General features: G+C 32.5%; 1 protein-coding gene across 2 annotated transcripts in view; it reads left to right on the forward strand.

Annotated features, from left to right (window-relative positions):
- Nucleotides 1–6585: 6585 nt before the first annotated feature.
- LOC123704924 (peptide transporter family 1-like) overlaps nucleotides 6586–23511 on the forward strand; it is a 32256-nt gene continuing 15330 nt past the window's right edge. The window contains exons 1-3 of one of the 2 annotated variants that reach the window (XM_045653424.1): nucleotides 6586–6719; nucleotides 21325–21403; nucleotides 23360–23501. In XM_045653424.1, coding sequence (XP_045509380.1) covers nucleotides 6654–6719; nucleotides 21325–21403; nucleotides 23360–23501 — 287 coding nt within the window. In that variant the 5' untranslated portion in view covers nucleotides 6586–6653. Of the gene's footprint in view, nucleotides 6720–10355; nucleotides 10527–21324; nucleotides 21404–23359; nucleotides 23502–23511 lie in introns of those variants that run through there. The other variant, XM_045653425.1, reaches the window with a different exon arrangement.

A 23511-nucleotide genomic window follows, 5' to 3' on the forward strand; every position in this document is an offset into this window, starting at 1 on the left:
TTTTCGATCAATTATAGTAAATTCACACTAGAACATTAAACTAAAATACAAAAAGTATTCGAGTAGGCGATGCAATTTGCTTGTACAACTATACTAATATTATAAAGCTGAAGTTTGTTTGTCTGATTGTTTGTTTGAACGCGCTAATCTCGGGAACTAGGTACTGGTCCGATTTGAAAAATTCTTTTGGTGTTAGATAGCCTATTTATCAAGGAAGGCTATAGGCTATATACTATCACGTTAAGACCAACAGGAGCGGAGCAATGCGGGTGATACCGCGGGGAACAGCTAGTAACGAATAAATGTAATGGAATATTCTTAAATTGAAATCACATAATAAAAACCGATACATAATAGCTATTGCAAACTATAACAATAGAAATGGTATATCGATATAAATTTTCTTACGAAACACTCCACTTTTATTACAAAGGGAACAATAACTACCTATTTATTCTCCATCATTTTATTAGATTATTACGTTCAACAATATGAAGTTAAGTGGACTGCACATTATTTATTTGATTTTATTTGCAGTACAACTTGCGTATACGGTAAGATATTAAAAATGGTTGATAATAATTAAAAAAAAAAATCTTTGTTACCCTCTCGGTCCTACAAATTACTTACTATTTAAGGCATTCTAACTGTTCTGCACTTTTCATCGTAGGAAACTAAAACAAACTCGATTAATTGCATACAAAACGGTACTGACACGGCATTTAAACAGTACTCAAAGCATAATATTATAGCAACGAGGCTTAACCAATTTAACGTGTTTTTCAAAAATTACATCGACACACTAAAGTGCGATTTTAAAGACATAAAGCCAGAAGAAGTGCGGAACAAGGATATAATTAAAGTTTACGTTTAATTATTGCTAAATATCCACCATTTTGATTCCCAGTGTACTGTATGCAATGCTAAGGCGTCCAACGATGAATGGAAGTTTGTTAAAATACCCGTGCCGAAACGAAAATACATGGTCCGCATGACTAATAGTACATCTCCTTATTAATGCCCAAAAATAAATGAATTAAATGGAATTAGTCTTTTTATTAAAAAAATGTTCTTCTTGGAGGCAAAATAATTGATATCAAATTAAGCCTCCTTTAAGTAGGTACCACTAAAATTAGGACAAATATTTGAATCTGATACAGATACATACATGAATGACCATACACTCTCTAGTATATAATTTATGTACATAGTCTATGCCATATCTACTTAAGTAATGAGAAATATATTTACAGTAATACAAAGATAAAAATATTAATTACTTATTATTATCAATTTTAAATCAAAATAAAAGGTTCTTAAAAATAACAATATTAAATTAATAAATACAATTTCACAGGCGCAAAATTTGAAGCGGATTGAAAATGAAATAACTTCCCAAAACGATTGGAGTAAAACAACATGGGGGCCAAAAATAGAAAATATCCTTTCGCAGCTTGGAGGATCTCGTAATATTTTAAAAAGCGACGACGATTTTAAATCGCTATTGAATCAATTAAAGAATATTTTTCACACGTCGACGCGGTCCAGTGATTGCCGCAAATGTCGAAATAAATACGTTTAAATTGTAAAAAGTAATAAAAAAATTAATTTATATTTTTATTATTTTTCCATAATTTATGAACATAAACGATATGGGTACAGTATTTGTTTAAACTTTAAATCTATCTTTATTCTTTAATATATATTCTAATCTGTACCTTTTTCTGTATGAACGATAGTATTATACTTAGTACCTATTATGTAACTTTAGAAGGTACTAACTAGTTAGGTACCATTATTAACTCAAGAACTGTTAAACAGATTAATGTTTTTTGGATTTGTCTCCGCTTGTTTATGGATAATAACGAAGAGGAGATGTGACGGAGACGACTTTCTTTTATATAGTTTCTAACTGCGCCGTGCGGTTTCACCCGTGTCTCCACTCCTGTTGGTCTTAGCGCCTCGATAAATGAGCTATCTAACACTAACACCGAAATAATTTTTCAAATCGGACCAGTAGTTCATGAGATTAGCGCGTTCAAACAAACAAACAAACTCTTCAGCTGTATTATATTAGTATAGAATATAGATATATTTGGTACTAGCTTCCGCCCGCGACTCCGTCCTCGCGAATGTCGGTCTTCGCATGGATGGTTTATTTCTCCATTTTGAACTGGGAAGACGTTTCTCACTAAATTAATAGATTTAATAGAACGATCACTCTCGCTCGCCACACTGGACACGTCCGCTATAAATTATATGCATCGCGCGGCGCGGAACGCCGTCCTTTAGGAGTCGGGGAGATGTGGCATCCGTCGTGCGGCCCGCGTGTGCCGCAAACGGTTCAAAGCAAATCCAACTTTCGGCGCTACAGGTTATGGCGCTGAATCCACTGCGGGGAACGCAACGTGTGTTTTCGGTTCTACAGAACAACGTCGATGGATAAAACTGAAAAATTAATTATACTGGGCATAAATTAGGTTAAAAAGTGTCCTATTTTATGCCCATTATAATTATACCCATCGAAATCGAACCATTAGTTTTCACGTGATGTTTGCATATATATACAGACAAAAATGTTTTTAATCAAATATATGGGTATCGATCCAGTAAGACCCCCTGCTATTTATTTTTTCAATATTTTCAATCACTGTGTTTTCAATGTACAGAATTGAACCTTCTACAGATAGATATACTTTTTAATCAGAGTGCTAATAATAGACGATTAAATTAATATGTACCTAAACGATGTGAACTTTGTTCTTATACTGTTCTGTGTTGTGAATAAAAGGTAGGTCGGTACTATAAGAACACAATAGTAGGAATAAAAAAGAAAACAAACAGTCATGTATGACAGACATCTGTTATCTTCTTATTTCATGAAATAAAAAATTAAAAAGTTGTAAAAAACGAAAATGTATTCGAACGAATTTCGACCTTATTTCATTTTAATCAAAAAGGAGGAAGAAAAGGGGGATAAGTTTGCACGAATAACTATGGAAGTGAAACATCGTGCGACGAAAGAACCAATAAACCCTTTTACTAAGAAGACAGTTTACACACAAACTTACCCAACTAAATTAATCCCAGCTGCACCTAGAAAGGCTTGTTGTTATTATTGCTCACCACAGTAGGTACTAACTTTCACATTTCATACAATGCAAAGAAACTCTGAAGATTCATTAAAGAGAAGAAGAAGGCCACTCATACATTTTCTTGGCATGATTTGGGCTCGGGCTCTGGGCAATATTCTGGGATCGTCAGTGAGACTGATTTCATGCCATAAAATGTCCACAAATGTGTACATATTTTGTTTACAATCCTTTTACTTTATGTCGCAGTACTTATCAATTTTGGTCAGCGAAGAAACCTATTTTGTCCGTGAAAATAAGGAGGATGTGGATTCTTTGGTTGACTTTGAATAAAATAAGCTGTTAACGAAATGAGGGCATATACTATTCTTTGAATAAAACGATATCTCTTTGTATTGTTTGATTTACTTTCAACAAGCTATAGTACACACAGAAATGGTGGGATTACCTACTGGCGGGGATTAGTATACTCAAGAGGTATGTATCATGTGTATTAACAGTGATATTGATTGTTACAAAAAGTCAATATTTTGATACATATAGGTAAGTACTTATGTGGAAACATTTTTTCATGATTTATCTCTACTAAAGGGAAATCGCCGTCCTTGTTATTTTCTATTTAATAACGTTTTTCTTTTCAAAGCTTATACTAACAGTTGTTAAAGGTTTTATATTATGTTATAACATTCATACCTTCAGGGCCCTTATTAGGTGAAAACTGAAGTGTTTTCTATGAGCTATAATTGAAAATATTGAAGTTTTTTCGCACTGAGTAATATGTATTACAGAACGTATGTGTGTGCCGTGTGGATATGACTGTTTCCAAAACACGATTGGAAAAATTTTGCTCGATAAAAAAAAATCCTGAAGTTACCTCTAAAATATCATATATGTGCCAATAATTACAGCCGTATTTTACGATAATAATTCCTATAAATCACAAATACATAACTGTTTTAGATTTAGAAAATACTAAATATTTTCATTCGCTCTTTGATAAAAATGTGAATGGCGTCCATACTACGTGGACCCCCTCACCCCTTACCTCAGGCCCGAATAGCTGAATTATCGTTAACCGCCTAACACCTTTAATTTTCATATATATAAAAAAGTACTCTGTGCCTTTAATCATTTTGATATCCACGGAATAGCACGTATTCTGATTTCTGAGGCAAAAGGATTCCACAAAGTCTTACCTAATTGCCCGTATGCGTGGCTGTGTAATTATATCCTATAAGTAGATACTATAGTCCTTTCCACCTAAGATGATTTCTGTGACACATCGATTTTTGACACGTGTAGAGATGTCTGTACTGAAATCGTATCAATTGTTTCCGATAATCGATAATATTTTATATGGAAACAAAATCGATTTGAATAAAGTACCAAAATTAGTTTTTTCGGCATTTCGCCAACAATTAACTAAGGAAACTTAGCAAACAACAGCAACAAAAAGTCAACAATAACAATTAGTAACAATAACAGAATACCACGTAAAGTATCAATATAAAAATGCAACTTATAAACAAGGCTGACGCACTCGTACAGACGATTGACTCGATTGACAAACGATCACAAGATGGGCGCCGATTATATGATTTTCCAACTCTATGATTTTTCAACGATCCATTTCATGTACACGAATTGCGTAGGTATTATATTTTTGTGTTATTTTATTTTATTTTTCATTATATTTAACTAAACAATACTGTTTTTGATTTATAAGCTTAGGATGCTTAGATTACAAAATAAAGTACAGATGGAGCATGACAACCACCCGTCGCCCTTGTCAAAGAAAATACGATATCAAAAACAAATACGTCGCTGCACCAGTGCTATAGCGCATAAAGTGTCATGCAATACGTCAAAAAGGGTTTGCAATTTTAGTAAAAAAATGCCGTCTTGTGATAATAAAACGCTGTAAAATTTGTTCCCGAAAACAAAAAAAAGATAAAACATCGTTTCACAGGTTTCTGTAGATTATTTGGCTGATTTATTTCTTTAATACGAATAATAATTTTACAGATATGAAGGAATACAAAACTTCAACGTATGTTGCCAGTATTTTGAAAATGAATTTGCCATTTTTATTGGTAAAACGGTAAAATGGTTAAAAGATCTTCAGGGTAATGCTGTTGTATTTTTCGATCGTGAATGTGATTATTTGTATAGTGCACCTTGAACCTGTAGTTCATGATCATTATTAGATTATTTTAATAAGCATAATACATTATTTTGTTACTTTTATAAAGCTTAAAAAAGTCATAGTCGTTTTCGCTAGCGATTTAATTTATGTGAACTCCATGATGGATATGATGAAAATAAAATGTCCCGTATTCTCGACTAAAAACTACCGCTATTCGTATTAATATATTATGAAAAATAAAAAATAATATAATTATTATAGTTAATATTGAAACTTTTTTTATGTAATTTATTTAATAAAAAATGGAATACAATTATTTTGTCCATATATAACTTTAGTAGGCAGGTACTTTATGTAATAAAAGAATTTAAATAAAAATTAAAACTTGACTTCTCATTTATGTATATAGCCTACGTCACTACCGCCACTAACATAATAATTCAGATCATTGCAATGAAACCTCACAACTCAAAATCGGTCCAACGGTTTATACTGCAGGGCGTGTCAAAGAAATATTATACATACATCCATAAACTCGAAAAACATAACCCTCTTTTTTCCGTAGTCGGGGAAAAATTTGGGAAATTTTTCAATATCTGGCAACATTACACGCACACAGAAGCACCGTGTACGTACGGTGCAGCGGCGAAATGACAGCACACATAGCTTTATTGAAAATGACGATAAATTATTCGGTTTAGTTCGGCAACGCTCCATCTGTCTTTTATTTTGTAATCTAAGTTAGGATGTTTCATTTTTATATTTTTGGCAATAATGCCGCCATAAAAGAAAAATATTATGAACTAAAATTATTTTGGCGTTTTAAATATAAAATACGTAATTCGGAACACGATGAAGTGTCACAGGAATCATCATAGCTGAAAAGGACTATAGATAGATAAACTCGTGACGCAATATTGCGTAATACTGCGATGCCTTAATTTCATCAATTCCCATAGGTTGTAACTTATTAGGTACTTATAATAGATTTATCAGAGAAAATTTTCAATAACATAATATTATGCTCCACGAAGAAAGCTGAATTCACTTCATTAATTCCAAAATAAGCATAAAAGAGCACAACGTGTTCACGTGTAGTAGAAAGAAACTTCCATGAAATTATGAAATATAACAATTCTTACCATTTAACCTTGCATTTTTTGCACATTTATATGGACGTCCACTGCAATGACGAATCAGCGATATAATAAGCGCCGATTCGCTGATTCCTGCCACAGCTCGATGACGCGGCGCTATTATTTCGCTAGAACATAGATTGTTTCACATATTATTGTGTCTTGCGTCTCGTCATCGCGAAGGCTAAATATACGTGCGGACATTGTCTCTTATCATTCCCTTATCTTAATGCGTTAGTGTATATACTCGTTATGCTCTGATTTAATATTGTTTTCAAAATGGAAAGCGACGATGCCTCAACTACCCAAGATATCAGGCTTTTGAGGAGCCGTAAGAGAATAAAAGTGAGTGAAGTGTAATCTTATTTAATTATCCGCTATAAACACTGAACGATAAGGCAATAAGACTGCAATACAAGTGATAACTGCGTTAAAAACAACCGACTTCAAACTTGCACTTGCAAAATTTACAAATACCTACAGACAAAAATGCTCATAAAATAAAAACTACTGGGCCTATCCGAATAAAATTTTTATGGGACCAATTCGACACCATCCCGCATCGAACAAAAAAAGAATCACGTAAATCGGTTCAGAAACCTCGGAGTAATCGGTGTACATACTTCTTTTTTTGAAGTCGGTTAAAAATGACTAGGACTATGCACTATTTACTAAGCTATGTTTGGCAAGGTAACGCATTATTAGGATAAAAATATTCTCTACAATAAATTGGTGACCCCGACGTGATATTTTTAAAAATACAGTACCTACCTACCCATGAACATGATAGAGAATTAATTGCGATATAGGTATTTATCAATAATTCATTTTCGCAACATGGTTGAAGGCCGCGAATTAATAGTTTATAGTTTTATACAGATCATAAACCACTTTTTTTTCGCATTTAGTAAAATAGGTACAAATAGGGAAACTGCTCGAAGAACTAGGCAAATTATGTTTATTAGTGAGTTTTGTACAGATATTCGTCATGTACCAAAATTGTTAAACATCCACAGATAGAATTCGACCATATTTGATACCTAAACAATTTCGACGTTTAGCTTTTGATGCTGTGCATAATTTAAGTCACCCGGGTATTAGAGCCACAAAAAAATTAGGAACTGATAGATATTTTTGTCCAGAAATGAATTAAGATATAGGAATTTGGTCTAAAACATGTATTAATTAAAAAAAATTATAAAAAAAATTATAAAAATTATGGACTGAAGCTGTCCGAACTCAAATATGAAAATTCTAATAAAGAGTATCAAAATATATACTATTTTGATACTCTTTGTTTGGGTGAGAAGTAACGATCAGACGTAATTTCTACATCTCAAAGATTTTCTGCGCAGTTCTAAGTTATTAAGTACCTAGGTAAAATATAAATAGATTTAGGTAATTTTTATGTTTCAAAGAAAGAAGAGATAGGTAGATTAACCATTGATCTTTCACTGGCACGATATATTTTTTTAATATTCGACGCCCAGTGTATTTCTCCTGCTACCTTTTAACTCTATTGTCGTCAACCACTTCCACCATGGCGCCAAGTGCACGGTGTTCCAGCAGGAGCGATACACGTCTTCTAGACGTAAAACGGTGTTGATGTACAAAAACTTAGCGTGAATAAGAGTTTAGACGATTTACTAAATTTTTTCATGCTGTTTTATGAACAATTTAAATACACACCTTTTATACAAAATCGGGCGTCTAGATATTATAATAAAGGCCGTGTTATTAGTCTCATGGTAGTTCACGTTTCAATTAACAGGACCTTGAATCGGTCTGTTGAATACAAATCAAACTTCAAGTATTTTAAAGTATTTTTCCTGAGAAAAAGCAGCAAACTCATTGAACATTTCGATCTTACAAGTGAACTTGAAGAATTTATTTGTATAATTCAAAAGTCAGATAGGTACCTATTGAAAATATCTCTTGAAAATATCACTTTGCAATTGTCACTTATCTACTTACTGAATGAAAGCTCCACATACGTATGACGTGTCCAACATAAGAAGAGCTCCAATTTAACGGTATATTAGCTACTAGGTTTCCGCCCGCGGCTTCGCCCGCGCATTCAAAGAAAAACCCGTATAGTTCCCGGTCCCGTGGGATTTCCGGGATTGCGTCATTTTCCCGGGATAAAAAGTAGCCTATGTCCTTTCTCGGGTATCAAAATATCTCCATACCAAATTTCATGAAAATTGGTTCAGTTGTTTAGGCGTGATTGAGTAACAGACAGACAGACAGAGTTACTTTCGCATTTATAATATTAGTATGGATTTTATACCTACTGTTTATTTCATACTAGCTGCGCTCCGCGGTTTCACCCGCCTGGCTCCGGCGCTGTTGGTCTTAGCGAAGTCTTTGCGTGATAATTTATTATAGCCTATAACTTATTTCCTCGATGAATGGGCTATCTAACACCGAAAGAATTTTCAAATCGAACCAGCCAGTCGTTCCAGAGATTAGCGCGTTCAAACAAACAAACTCTTCAGCTTTATACCTAATATTAGTATAATTATGTAGATGATAGACATTTGCAGTTGGTATTCAAAGACGAAAAAAAAAATACCGCCAAAATTGACATCCGAAGGTTTCTCAAATCCATCAAAAATAAAAATAAACAAGAATTGATAGCGCTTCATAGCATGTGGAAAAATAATGAAGTTTAATGATGATTATTGATTACACACTTTGGTATTCCCCACGATCATATTATGACGTAACCGTGATTGACTTTAGTTTAGGTCCCAGACATGAGTTGCGAGTCGGCAAAAATTACTGGGATATAAATAGATATTGGGATAAAGTTCGCGTGAGACTTAAAACCACATCTAACATATAAAATTCCCGTGTCACAATATTAGTTACCTGCATACTCCTCCAAAACGGCTAGACCGATTCTCATGAAATTTTCTGTGCATATCGGGTATGTCTTAGAATCGGCCAACATAGGTATATTATTATTCATACCCTTATGTGATAAGTGCCTCGGCAGATCAACGTTTGCCGGTACAGCTTGTATGTTTATAATGTTTATATAACTCAAAATTTTATATATATTTACCGTAATTAATAAACGTTTTTTTATATTATGGGGAGGCAAACGAGCGGACGCACTGCCTGGTGGTAAGCAGGTTGCGTCGCCCATAGACCATAACAGAGGTTATGGTTGTTGCCTACCAGAGAGATATTGGAAGGATTAAGGAATTTGGAAGGAATTAGGGAGAAAGGGGCGAGGATGGGAGGGATGGGAGGATAGGGGAGGAGAGGATGGGTTGGGGATAGGAAGGGATGTGGGCCTCCGGACCCCTCACTCACCGTACGGAACGCGACAGTAAACTGTCACTATGGCGCCGATATTCTGTGAGGGTGTGGTACCTTCCCCGGTGCGAGCGTGGCCCAATTCGTGCCGAAGCATGCTCGACTCCCACTTACATACGTGGGAATATAATATCTTCTATGTACGGGCTGCCCCGGCTTCGCCCGAAAAAATGTTTGAAAGCGGTCCAGCAGTTCTGATATTAGTGCGTGCACACAATCAAACCAAATTTTTAGATTTATGTTATTACTTATAAGCTTTTCTTATCAAAGCTCTTTCAAATTTTATTTTAGAGTATTATTTATATTTATACCAGAACCATTAAACCTCAACCTCGAAAAAAACGTATTCCATAGTATTGTTGTGTTAACATGTTATAGGTATTGTATCACCACGTATCCTAAACCAATAAATTTACTTTTTTACAGGTATATGTTGTGTCTGTTATACCTATATGCGAATATAATAATATAACATAGCATTCCTTACTGATCCCATTGTACTTTATGAATCCTTGACTTGATAGTATTATGTCCTACAGCCTACTCAAGTGTAATTCAAGCGGCTGAATTTATCGGCGGTTATAATATATTATATCGTGGCATGTGAGGAGTTACGAGTTACGACTTACAATCTGTCATTTGTCAGTCAGTACTCAATGCTTGCTTAGTAGCGCGCGCGCAGACAACTCGTGCGCATGTGTCAATGCGAACGACATAATATTTATTATGTTTTCTTCAATATAAAAACAAAAGTTTTGGACAATTGTGACTTTATGTAAAGAATAAGACGCCTCTAATATGGAAGAACAAGGCAAAGCAGCAGGGGTAGGTCGTTTTTAATTTATAAAAATTTTAATGCCGTGCGAATTTTATGCAATGCCGAATTATAGTTATGTTTATGATGTTTATTTTATGTATTAAATATTAAAGAGGCTCTTAATGCCATTTTTTGATGATGTATATTATACCTAATTTAAGATGTTTAGGATTTAAAATGCACTTTTATATTATAGCCTTTGTAGAGCATGTGTTACGACAACATAAATAAGCAGACTTTCATACTATTATGTTTGCGATGTTTGTATCATATGTTTTCTTGTGAATAATAACTATATTTAAGTGTATAAATTATATTTAAAGTGCATAACAATGGCATAACTTTTAGTACATCTTGGAACATAACAGTTATTTTCAAATTTCTTGTGCCACCCATTTTATTGAAACTACCCGCTTGTAAACTATTTCTTATTTTAAATGTTTCTGTCATTTTTTTAGTTTGTATCTATTGATGTAAACATAAATGCATGCATGCAAAAAACTACAGTACCCATACAAGCACACCATCTTTATTGGATAGATTTTGCCTAGCAATGGGCAAGGTCATCCTCTTTTTATCTAAACCTTTTTAGTAATATTATAAAGCTGAATGATTTTTTGTTTGTTTGCTTGAACGCACTTATCTCAGGAACCACGGGTCTTATTTGAAAAATCCTCTGTTGTTGGATATAAATTATTATCAAAGAAGGCATATAGGCTATGTTTATTTATAATATCTCATCACTCAAAACGTGCTCAAAACCGTGGAGCATACTTAGTCCCAAAAATAAACGGGACAATCCGGGTAACTCTAGGAAGTTATAGAAATTTAAAAATAATTTTAGTATGGATAACCAGTTTTCATTAAAAATAATTTAACTACCGTAACAATTAGGGTAATTTTGCCTGTTCGCGTCCTAGTGCCTATTCGGGGCGTCCATTTTGGGGATACATTTTATAAAATTCACGAAAATAACTATACTTTTAAGGAAAATTGTAATAATAAAAATTTCCGATAATACCTCGATGTATCAGAGACATGCACACAAAAATACAAAAATTGCCTGTACGCACTTCGCTAACAAAAAATGGACTAGTATGGATTATGAATCAGAATTATTTCTTTTACAATAATTAACAGCAAAAATAAGGTGGACGCGAATTACTACACCGAATTTGTAAAATTAACATTTTGCGTCCACGGTGGACGCAAACTATACCTATGGCTATGGGGCATAACAATAGAACATATTATTGCGTCCACAGTGTTTTTCATAACGCAGCATGAATTGATTGTAAAAATATGTAATTTAGAATATATTGTAAATTTGTACCTACTGGAACATATTTATTTTCTCCTTCAAACTTTCCAACTGCACTAAGTGGACGCGAACCGGCGAAATGACCCTACCTTTATTAAAATGTATTTTTTATCACTTCTAAAAAAATAGACCAAATAAAATATACTATCTATGTATGTAAAATACATTAAATAATTAATAATTTTGTTCCAATGCGACTATCGTGACCAAGTAAATACCTATCTTTAAAATTCTTTGATCCTGACACCAAGACATTGTGTGTGTGTGTGTATCAAAATTAAATGTTCAACTATAATGTAGGCGATTAACAATGGTTGCTTATGATTTCACTGCATAATTAATTAATTATATCATGCTATAATTTATTTACGTTCAACAAAATAATAATAGGTCTTTTAATTATTTTTGTAATATGACGAAGAGCGGAACTCAGAATATTTTTGTATACAGTACACAGTTGATGGTTTATAAAGACGATATTAAATGCACTAAGTATGTAGATATTATCTGCTCGTGTAATGCAAATTGCTACAAATTACAACTTAGTACCTATTACTGATGAGTAGGTAGGTACTTATGAGTGAATATTACCCAATATGAATTTGAGTCGGGTAATTTTAATCGATAAATATTAGACACATTTCTACACGAATGGCCTATTTTTACAGCTTCTGTATAAGTTTTGGTTAATTTTATCTGGCAATTTAAATGAAATAATATGTAAATTGTACCTACATTAATACGCCGTTTAAAAGTGTTTAATAATTTCATCAGGAATATTATCAGAAAGTGGTGGTTTAAATTAAAGGTTAATTCATATGGTAAAATTAATAATGCGAATTAATCGAATGCAATCTTAATGTCGTTATTTAGTAAAAAATGTTTCATATTTCACATACCTACCAATGACATGAAACAAAGTGCTTCTTTCAGTACGGGGCTTTCCTTTTCATTATAATAACGAAAAATAATGGTAAGGAAACTTTCTACATAAAATAGTAAAACTTTGACCTGTTCTTGTTTCAGACATTAATTGCTCTGGTTATTGTTATCTTATGCTAAATAAAATAGTGAGAAAGCATAGAAATCTCCATAAGGCATAAATGCATGTGAGTTTTTATAAATCAACGTATATAAATTGTAAAATAATTTCTAATTGTGAATAGGTAGTTACATTCATTTTGGCATCTGCTTGTTATGCGGTAGGTTACTGCGAAAATTACCGAGCATGGTATTGATAATTATTATATGTACCTTTCCCTTTTAAATAGCGTTATTATATAATATTGTTACTAAATATCGCCTCTCATTTTCAAATAATTGTAGGTAGGTACTAAAGTACAGGACTTATAGAGATTTTTTAAGTTTATTAATGAGTTAGTTACCGTAAAATTGCAACATTTTCATCAATCGCAACCTTTACTCAATCGTTTGAAATTGAATTTATCAGAAGTTTACTAATTACTAATTTCGCGGTTTATATTGTAATCTACTTATCGGTTTTCACAATTTTACTGTGACCGGATTTTTCTACTCATCGCTATGAAGAATAAAGCAAGAACATTTTTCTTAAATTCCACATTTCATAATATACTGTCTCAGCTAAGAATCAATCAGTTAAATATGAGTTTACTGTATCGATTTAAAAAAGCCAACAAAATGAATTTCCCGTAAATACCCAACTAGGTATTAAAGTAACATTTCATTTCGTCTCAATGAAAGCAATAACACCCTTTCTAACCTACCTTATGGCTACAAATTGACAATTTGAAGCTATCAGCAAAACGAGGGGACTCTGTAGACCAAGAAGCTGTAGACTGTACTATTTGTGATTCTCATAGTAAATTATGACGTTATCTTGAAAAGAAAGTGTTTAATTGAGCAATTGCTAAAATATGTAAACATCATGAGAATGAAAACCGGCATTATACACGCTTATTAGAGCGTTAACCTTTGTCGCTGGTGGACAGTGCATCCGCATAATATACAAAAACCGATTATATACAGTTCAATATATTGTGTAAATGCAATAATAATATCAAATGCAGTAAAAATAAATATATGCTGTTCTTTTGCCAAAAATTACCATACCGTCTGCATTTTTAAGGAAATGAATATTAAACAAGGTTCAATCGGCTTTTTTTAATTACTACGAATAAATAAGACCTTTTTATACATATTAACTATATTTTACACAGTCACTCGCAATTCGTATTAGTACCTACGTTATACGATGTTATATTATATAATATTATAACGTACTAGCTCTTTGCCGGCGGCTTTACTTGCCTGCACTAGCACTGCTCTCAGCTCTGTCGTCGTCGTCGTCGTCCACGTTTTTCAACGTTAAATAGGATTCATTTTTGATTGATGAAAGACCTCGACTTTTTAAATATAATAAAATAACGTGAGAATATAATACATAGGTAATAGGTATACGATACTTAAGATATATGAATAGGAATATAAAAAAAATTACACAGAATTAAAAAAAAATGGTGAGTTACAGATATTATAAAAAAAAAATGTTGAGTTATAGGATCTCGATCTCAAATAAGATATTACCCTAAAACATTTAAGATTCCATTAAAACAAGCATCGGAATTCTTTTGAACTGTGTCCATCTCTCTAGTGAAACTGAAATATTCGAATATCTATAATTCAGTACTTAAATTTACCAATTTTTTTTAAACCAGAAGAATACCATTATTGTTGTGAAACATCAGTTATTCCGTATATGCGTATATCTATCTAGTTTTAGATTAAAATAAAATGAGTATTATAGGGAATAACTGCAGATAAGATGACTGAAGTTAGACGATAGCTAGCATTGCATAGTATTGTCTTACAAGTGTTTCTTTATCACTGATATGGACGGTGATAGTGCCAATCGCCAAACTGTCACTTCTCTTGATTTGGCTGATTTAAAAAAGGTTACGTAAGATGATATCTCGTATCTTTCTTAGTTCGTTAGTAACAAGGATTGATAGATTTTAGAAAAAAACAACTGAAACTTGTAGGTATTATTCGTTCAATATTCTTTTACAGCCCTATAGAATGCCACAAATATGTAGAACGTGGATAGGTAATTCAACCGAGTAAAGATTCTGAAATTATTAAATTACGGCCTAACGACCATATGACGACATGACTCTGGAGTTATTTTAATGTTTAGGTAATCAAATTAGCCAATTAAAACCGGCTGTTAAAATAATTGGGCTTAAACGCAAGTTATAATTTGAAACTGCCACTGCCAACTTATCAATTTAGAAGCAGATTTCTGGAACTACAGGTTTGATTGACTACGGATTGAAAAAATATCTTTTGTGTTAGATTTATCGAGTACGCTATAATGGGAATGGGGATAAGACGAAAATTTAATAACTTATATTAAGTATAAAATTCATGATATTTCTTCTTCATAAGAATGATTTAAAATTTTGTTTTGCTTTTAAAATCGTTATTTTACAAGGTGTAAATTAATAATATTCATAAAACACTTGAAGCTATGTACTAAATTGCACAGGTAGTTAAGATAAACGGGCAAATACATCATTAACATGCACTTTGTTACGTAATAACGATTTGCCTTCATACTCACTAATCTGTTTGGTTTACTTTTACAAATTACTTCATAAAATAAAATAATAAATAAAATAAAATAAAAAGCCTTTATTGTTGATCTTAATTTAAATTACAAAACTTTTCTAAGTATGCCTCAGAACTAATTACTCCTAAATATTTGCTAACTAATTATACTTTATAAACTATATTTATATTTAAGTGATTTTAGTTCGGCAAACGGTAGTTATTCCTCAACTTGTCTTCCGACAAAGGCCTCCTCTAAAGATCGCCATTCTGTTCTGTCCCTAGCCTTTCGAGTCCACGTTGGACCTGCTATTTTCCGAATACCATCTTCCCACCTTGTAATTTGTCTTCCTCTGTTCCTTTTGCAGTCTATCGGGTACCATTCTGTTATTTGTCTAGTCCATTTTTCCTTCTTCTCTCTTATCATATGGCCTGTCCATTTCCACTTTAGTTGTTTGTATGTTATATATGCATTTTTGAATTTAGTTTTACTTTTAATATCTTTTAGTTTTTCTCGATCTTTTCTCTTAACCCCTATTGTACTTCGCTCAATTCCATTTTGATAAACTTTTATTTTGTTAGCCAGTTGTTCTGTCAATGCCCAAGTTTGGCACCCGTATAGCAAACATGTAGATAGGGAGGCGAAGAGGGGAATTTTCTGCAATACTCGAGCGTGGCAGTTTAAGATATGAGAGATACCTTAGACCTAATAGAACAACCTTGTTAACTATTTAGCTCTTTAAGTAGTGACGCGCGCCCAGGATAGACGATCAGATTAGTAAAAAAAAATCGATAGTCTGAAATACTCGAGCGCGTCAGATTAAGATATTGGGGGTTGATTTTAGTGTTTTAAGACTAAATTTAACTAATCTGACGATAAGTCCTTGACGCCGCCAAGTTATAGGGTCGCGAACTTGTAAAAAAAAAACGTTAATCCGGCATTCTCGAGCGCGATTGTTTTTAATTTTATTTTGAAGAATATAATCTAAAACTTACTGAAAATACAAAATCTGCCGGTTTCCGCGTGACCAGAAGTCTGGAGGAGCCATTTCGTCTTCCGAAAAACGCGTTGCAGTATATAAGTCGCGAACGATACATTTTACAAAAAAAAAGTTTGAATAAACAAAAAAGATATTTTTATTTTACACAAAAAAGGTATCTTTACATTTTTGTCCAAAGTTAAAACTTTTTGACTTGAAGCATCATAAAAACTCAAACTCCCGGTTTTTTGAGTATATCTCGAAAACTGAGGGTGTTAAGAAAAATTGATATGAAATAACGATGATTAAAAAAAAGAAACTCTCAAACCTTTTTCGGTCAGATTAAGAGAACCCACCAACATTTTTGTCAGATTAAGAAAATATGCTTTCAGGAGACCGAGATAAACCTCCCCTATGAAAATCTGACGCGCTCGAGTATTTCAAAAGGACTTTTTTTTTCTGCATTTTCAAAAATTCATCGTAACTTATCGTCACGCCGAAATCGTCAGTTTTTTTAAGGGGACCTTCCTTGGGGCCTACTTAACACCCCTTCCGAAAATCTGACGCGCTCGAGTAAATTTTTTTTTTGTGCATTTTTGACGAATTAATATGCCTAGCCCCACCACGCAAACCGGCAGATTAGTATACCGTTGTTATCAGAGGCACTTGGGGCATACGTAGTATGAATATCTGACGCGCTCGAGAATGCCCAAGTAACTATTTTTTTTTACATTTTTGAAAATCCGTACACGCCAAACCCACCGCTAAAATGGTTTTTACCATAGAAGCTTTTCTTTTCGAAATTATTTTATCTATCGATTTTGATAAGTCTCGACGGCGCCGTTTAATTACGCCATTTAGCTACCTCGCCTCCCTATCTAATGGTAAAATACACATATTAAATACCTTTCTTTTTTCTTTCATTGGCATGTCTTTGTTCTTCATAACTTCGCTTAGCGACCAGTATCTTTTCCAGGTGTTAGCTATTCTTCTTTCTATTTCCTTTTTCATGCAGTCTTCGGTAGATATAAGTTGTCCTAATTACTTCATAGAAATGGTTAAATTAAAATGTGAAAGTAACATTTGAAATATTTTGTATTCCATTGGAAAGAATAAATTATATTGGAAGAAATAGAATATTAATGTATTACTATCACTGAAATTTATTGTTATATCATTTCTATAACATCCATCCGTAACGTTAAGGTTTTAAACCGCGGCATATAGGTAAAATGTTAAGTTGGTGCCCATGTAGTTTCTGACCGATATTTCTTTGCTACATTAATTACTGGAGAAGCTTGTCAGTTTCACTAAATAATATGAAGTCTGTTCTCGATGCAAATTCCATCTCTTAATTCGGATCTAGCATAGACAGTTACTGTTTCAAATTGCGATCCAATCTGGCGTTAGCATTCTTTTGAGTATCTAACAGCGTGTTGCCTCGAAAGTCGTGTTTTTTTATCTTTAACGTGATAGGCAAAGGATTTAACTGATATTATGTTCTAATGATTTGGGGTTAAACAATGAAACAAACTAATGCAAATATTTAACTTTAATTATAATGTTACCAACGGCGTCTAGGCGTGCTGTGAATAATAAATATAAATACTGTGAATCTTGCAATCATTGCCTTCAAAGTGTGAGAGCTTGCCTTGACATACCTTCTTGGTCTTAACGAATCGCGAGTTGGAAGCATTTTTCCTCGTAGGTTTGATATTGGTCTCAATTTTATAGTTGTAAAAGAAATCTGTAAGAGAAAAGAAAATTGTAAATTAGAATTTGAATGTTACTTCTTGAAAGAGCTGCATTATTAAGAAGAAAAACTCGATTCGACTGTTTTTTTTTGCTACTTCAGCATACTTTTACAATTCTTTATATTTACCTATGTATCAATTAATTAACTTAAACCAAATTCATACCATGTCAAACCAATGAATGTAGAACTATCACATTTTTTTTATATCCTGTATCTTAAATTTGTCATAAGTAGGTTATTAACCTACATATAAAAGTACGACTGGTTTCGCTATATTATGTAAACGGTATGGTATCAAAATATTATCTTATCGACACCATTACCTTAGTTACTATAATTATTTTTAATACGATCTAATACCTCTTTTCAAAAATACTTGTCTTTTACTTGACTATATTTTAGAAGCATAAATTAGACTATCAATTCTCTTTATGTTTCTGTATTTCAGTCAGTGTCTTCTCAGATTCTGACATGAATTCGGTCTGTGGCCAACTCGGCACACGAACGAAATATGTTTTATTTTCCTGTGGGCTACAGCCTCCAACTTTTTGGCTAAAATCATCGTTTTTACGACCACGGTACGGTTGTAACGGTCTGAAACTGGTTTGGTTATGTCGTTGCTGGAATATTTGGAAAGCGGGATAGCGGGCCTTGCTTGATAATTGTTATTTATTGTATTTCAGTTTCACATAACTATGTCTAGCTAAAATAACTAGGTAACTTTAGGTAGATAGCTATTCCTCGTCGACAACATTATTTTATTTTATAGATAGGTACATAGGTACCTATCAATTACTTACTTGAACATTTTCAGTACAACTGTTTTTGTAAATGATGTACTGCACAATCATAAGTATTTACTTCTTCAATAGAATGAATGCATTTGCATGGTTTAATGTATTTAGATCCTGAGAACAGGTTACTTATTGAAATCAATATCGATTACGTTATAATAAAATATGAAATAATTGTAGGTAATAGAAGATAATGTTATTTTTCAACTATATTTTGTATCTAAGCTGCAACAGAAAAAAAAATTAAATGCAATCCACGCAAATATTCGGACACATCACACAACGCAGAGCTGCCTTCCGTTGTTCCAAATCTATATATGTAAAGTTTATCCGTTATGTCATAAGTTAGCACCTTAGAATAAGTTATAGGTCACTGGACCTATAAGTAATTTGTAAAAACAAATAAAAATGATAGTGAACATTTTTCGAACCCAAAATCAATGAATATTGGATACAAGATTTTGCACTGATATTGCGAATTACATTAATTCGCATCACACATATCATCTCCGGACAGGTAATTACAGTAAATATAGATTTATCGGTTGGTCGCGTCGTTACGTCATCCCATATCAAATCTTTGATCGTGGTGGTCCATGAATGAACTTAGTGACGCACTCCAATTGCCTTTCGGCTTCCATAAAACGGACGGTCCAGTTTGCGCCGGTTCCTAGCCATTTATGAGTATGGAATTCGGAACGTGATCGCTTGTCCCGAATTAAAGTTATTTAATGAATCAATTTAAAAATTTAAACTGTCGGCCTGTAAGGACCTTGTCAAAGATTTACCTACATTAATGCGTTTAGAGTTTAGACCTTCAACTAACTGATTTGACGTTTACTTTGAATTGCTATGTTCGTACGCTTTCTAATTGCACAACCAATTTTGTAGCGGGTGTTATTTGTTGTCGCTTTTCGATCCACTGTATCTAAGTAATGTCTGTCTATGTCTCAAATGTACCTGGAAAAGGGAAAGTCTTATTATTCATTCTTCAGTAAACTCATTTTAAACATTGTCATGTCGAAACTATTTTAAAGACGTATTAAAAAAAATCACGGTCATTTTAAACATCGGTATAAGTAGTAGATTTTTCTCAAACACTGCTGCGACTCTTATCTAAATATTAAAAAGCTTAAACACGAGCAGTTGATCATATTGGAACAAACGTGTATTTTTAGTAAATTTTTCGTAATGCGGTACGAGATCTATGTAGACTGATTACATAAAATATTCCCTGCTTTAGTAAACCTGAAGCACGAGGGAGGAGGCTCACAAATTAATGTATATGAACTGTATAGAGCCCTGCTAAAGTTGGACCCAAAACATGATGCGCGTTTTTATTGATCTTTTTGCTTTTCAACTTCGGGACACATTTAATAATCTTACATGTTAGGAAATCATTAGATAAACGAAGCTTTCAATTGAATTTAGTCATCTTTTATATATTTGATCCTAATCACTCCTAATATTAGTCAAAAGGATAGTGCATTTTAGTGCCTGGCCAAAAATAAACAAATCTCATCTTATAAGTCTCTTCTTCTTTAATTTTTTACGTACTATGTCTTGTTTTTATCCCGTTGAAAAGTAATACATAATTATATTATTTGTTAAACGTATCCTAACGCTCAGCAAACAGTCATGAATAATAAGAAGAACTCATCTCACATATTCAAAGCCTGAAAAATTATTTCAATATCGATATTATAGTTTACTTGATTATTAAAATCTATCGTATTCAAACATTAATATTAATAGAGTCGTTTATAGGCCACGCTCGAGAATATTATAATATGATTTGATTATAATGTTAGAGACGCCTTCCAAAAGACGACACGACAATGTCTTACGAAAGCGAAAATCTAGGTTAAAATATAGAACAAGATTGGAAATAAATATACCTATCGAATATACTTATATTATGAACTATCGTCTTTAAGGGAATTAAATTAAAGTACATAAATGTTAAAAAAAACACACTGATAACAATAATTTATAAGTTAACAATCTGCATAAATTAATTATTTAAATTCGTATGTTTTTCTTTTAATGTATTTTTTTTTTGTTATACTGTGATACACATTAACTTCAATTATTATTCAACATGATTCATGATGCCTGTTAATTTTGTATATATAATAATTGACACCAATGCAATGTTATCAATATTATTCGTACAATAGTGGTACAATGCTGAATGCACCATGCATGCTAGTCGCTCGTATCATTTTAATTTTGACTTTTGACTTTGTTTAAATCCTACTTACAGTGTGGCGCCAATTTACTTTAAAAAAATTAATGAATTCTAGAGATTTTGTAACACTTTCGAAGCAATTTCTAATAATTTTTAACCCCTCTTTTCTTTTTCAGAAACTTCCGTATCCAAAAGCAGTTGGCTTCATAGTGACAAATGAGTTCTGCGAAAGATTTTCTTATTATGGAATGCGAGGTAATAGTTGATTCATAAACTGCACACGATAGTTGCTTTTATATGCATATTTGTTTATAATGAAGTATATTAATTCTATAATTACCTATACGATATATCGATTAATCATATATTTTAGATGGAAGCATTAGATGTGATTATTAATAACACAATCTTCATACTTTTTGTATTTGTTTCACCTAGATTATTCTTATATAACCGTAGCACATCACTGTTTTTTGAGGAAAATCCAATATTAGAATGCAATATGTACTTAGATGTAGTTGTTATGTGTAGCGAATTGTTTTCCCTGCGAATGATTGTAAATGTTGTAATCTTATATATTACAGTTAACTATAATACAGAATATTAAAACAATGTCCATACAAGATTCTTCTTGCATAAAGAAAAACAGAACCATTTTACAATAAACAAATCTAGTTTTAAAATTCATACAGTTCAGTTTTAAAACCACAATATCGATGTTTAGTTTACCTTTTATCTTGTGCAGTACAAGTGAAGATAGGTGCTTCAATAGAGATTATTTCGATATTGAATTTTCTAACCTAAATAGTTTTCTAGTATCGATATGAATGTATGTCAAATGGTTGTTATTGCATCATATTTTTGATCGCTATCGCAAACTTTACCTATTATCCTTGGAAGTAATCTAATAACTACTCTCTATATAATATTATGATGTAAATAGATTACATGGTGGTTTATTTCCTCGATAGTCGGATAATTCGACTTTTATAGGTAAACATTTTGATATAACATACCTATTTAGTAGAGAATTATTTAAGGTATTTAAATTCCAATAAATAATAATGAATTGCAAGCGAATATGATTTCCTATATAATACGATTATAATATAAAATATTATACATAGGGAATACCGATGGGAATGGGGATTACCGATGTACCTACCTCACTGACTCATATTTATTGATAACGAACTAAACAAGTAGATATATATATAATACCTATAATTTAACTCTACATATACAAGGAGCTAACTTAATAAACGTAATTTTTGCATTATCTTATATCCATACTAATATTATAAATGCGAAAGTAACTCTGTCTGTCTGTCTGTTACTCAATCACGCCTAAACTACTGAACCAATTTTCATGAAATTTGGTATGGAGATATTTTGATACCCGAGAAAGGACATAGGCTATCTCGAAAAAATGACGCAACCCCGGAAATCCCACGGGAACGGGAATTATGCGGGTTTTTCTTTGACAGCGCGGGTGAAGCCACGGGCGGAAATCTAGTTGTACTTACATAAAAATGAAACCAGTTTTCCTTGGTCACGTCATCACGCGTGAACGAGTGGACCGATTTCGATCATTCTTTTTTTATTATATTCCTTGAAGTACGAGGATGGTTCTTATGTAGAGAAAACGTAAATATGTACCACAGACGAGGCCGGGGCGGACCGTTAGTAAAATGATAAATATCTAATAATAGTGGTATGGATCCTTGTGCAATTTTTGGTTTCACCAGGTTTTTGTTTTGTGTTAAACAGGTTTTAAAGATAATTTATTGTATGAACCTATTTACGTATTTGTCCGTCGTAAAACATTATCAACTTTTTAATGGGTTCTAAAATATAATAAACTTTTTAATAAAGGCAAATATGAATGATTTTTGTTAAGTAGTTGTTTATTGAATACAACAGCTTTATTTACACTATATATTATTTATTTATTTCACTCGTATAATAGATATTTATCTTAATTATATCTTAATTAATTACTTCATTTCTGATCAAAAATATAAACCACAAATTACACTAAATTATCCTTCTTCATTCAAAAAATCCTCTACAAACACGGGTTTGATTAGAAAAAGTTAATCTATTATTATTTGTTTTAACCTTAGAGTATAGTATAATATATAACAATGTTTTAACATATAAGAAGTTATTTAAAAATTCTCTATACATAATATGAATGTTTTCTTATAGCAATCCTCTCGCTGTACTTGCGCGACAAACTGGGATACAGTGACAATGGTGCGACTGTGGTGTACCACACCTTCACAATGTTCGCGTATTTCTTCCCCTTGATGGGGGCAATGATTGCTGATGGATGGCTGGGCAGATTCAGGTAAATATTT

The sequence above is a fragment of the Colias croceus genome, chromosome Z (genome assembly GCF_905220415.1).
Source record: "Colias croceus chromosome Z, ilColCroc2.1".
In the NCBI taxonomy this organism is placed as follows: domain Eukaryota; kingdom Metazoa; phylum Arthropoda; class Insecta; order Lepidoptera; family Pieridae; genus Colias; species Colias croceus.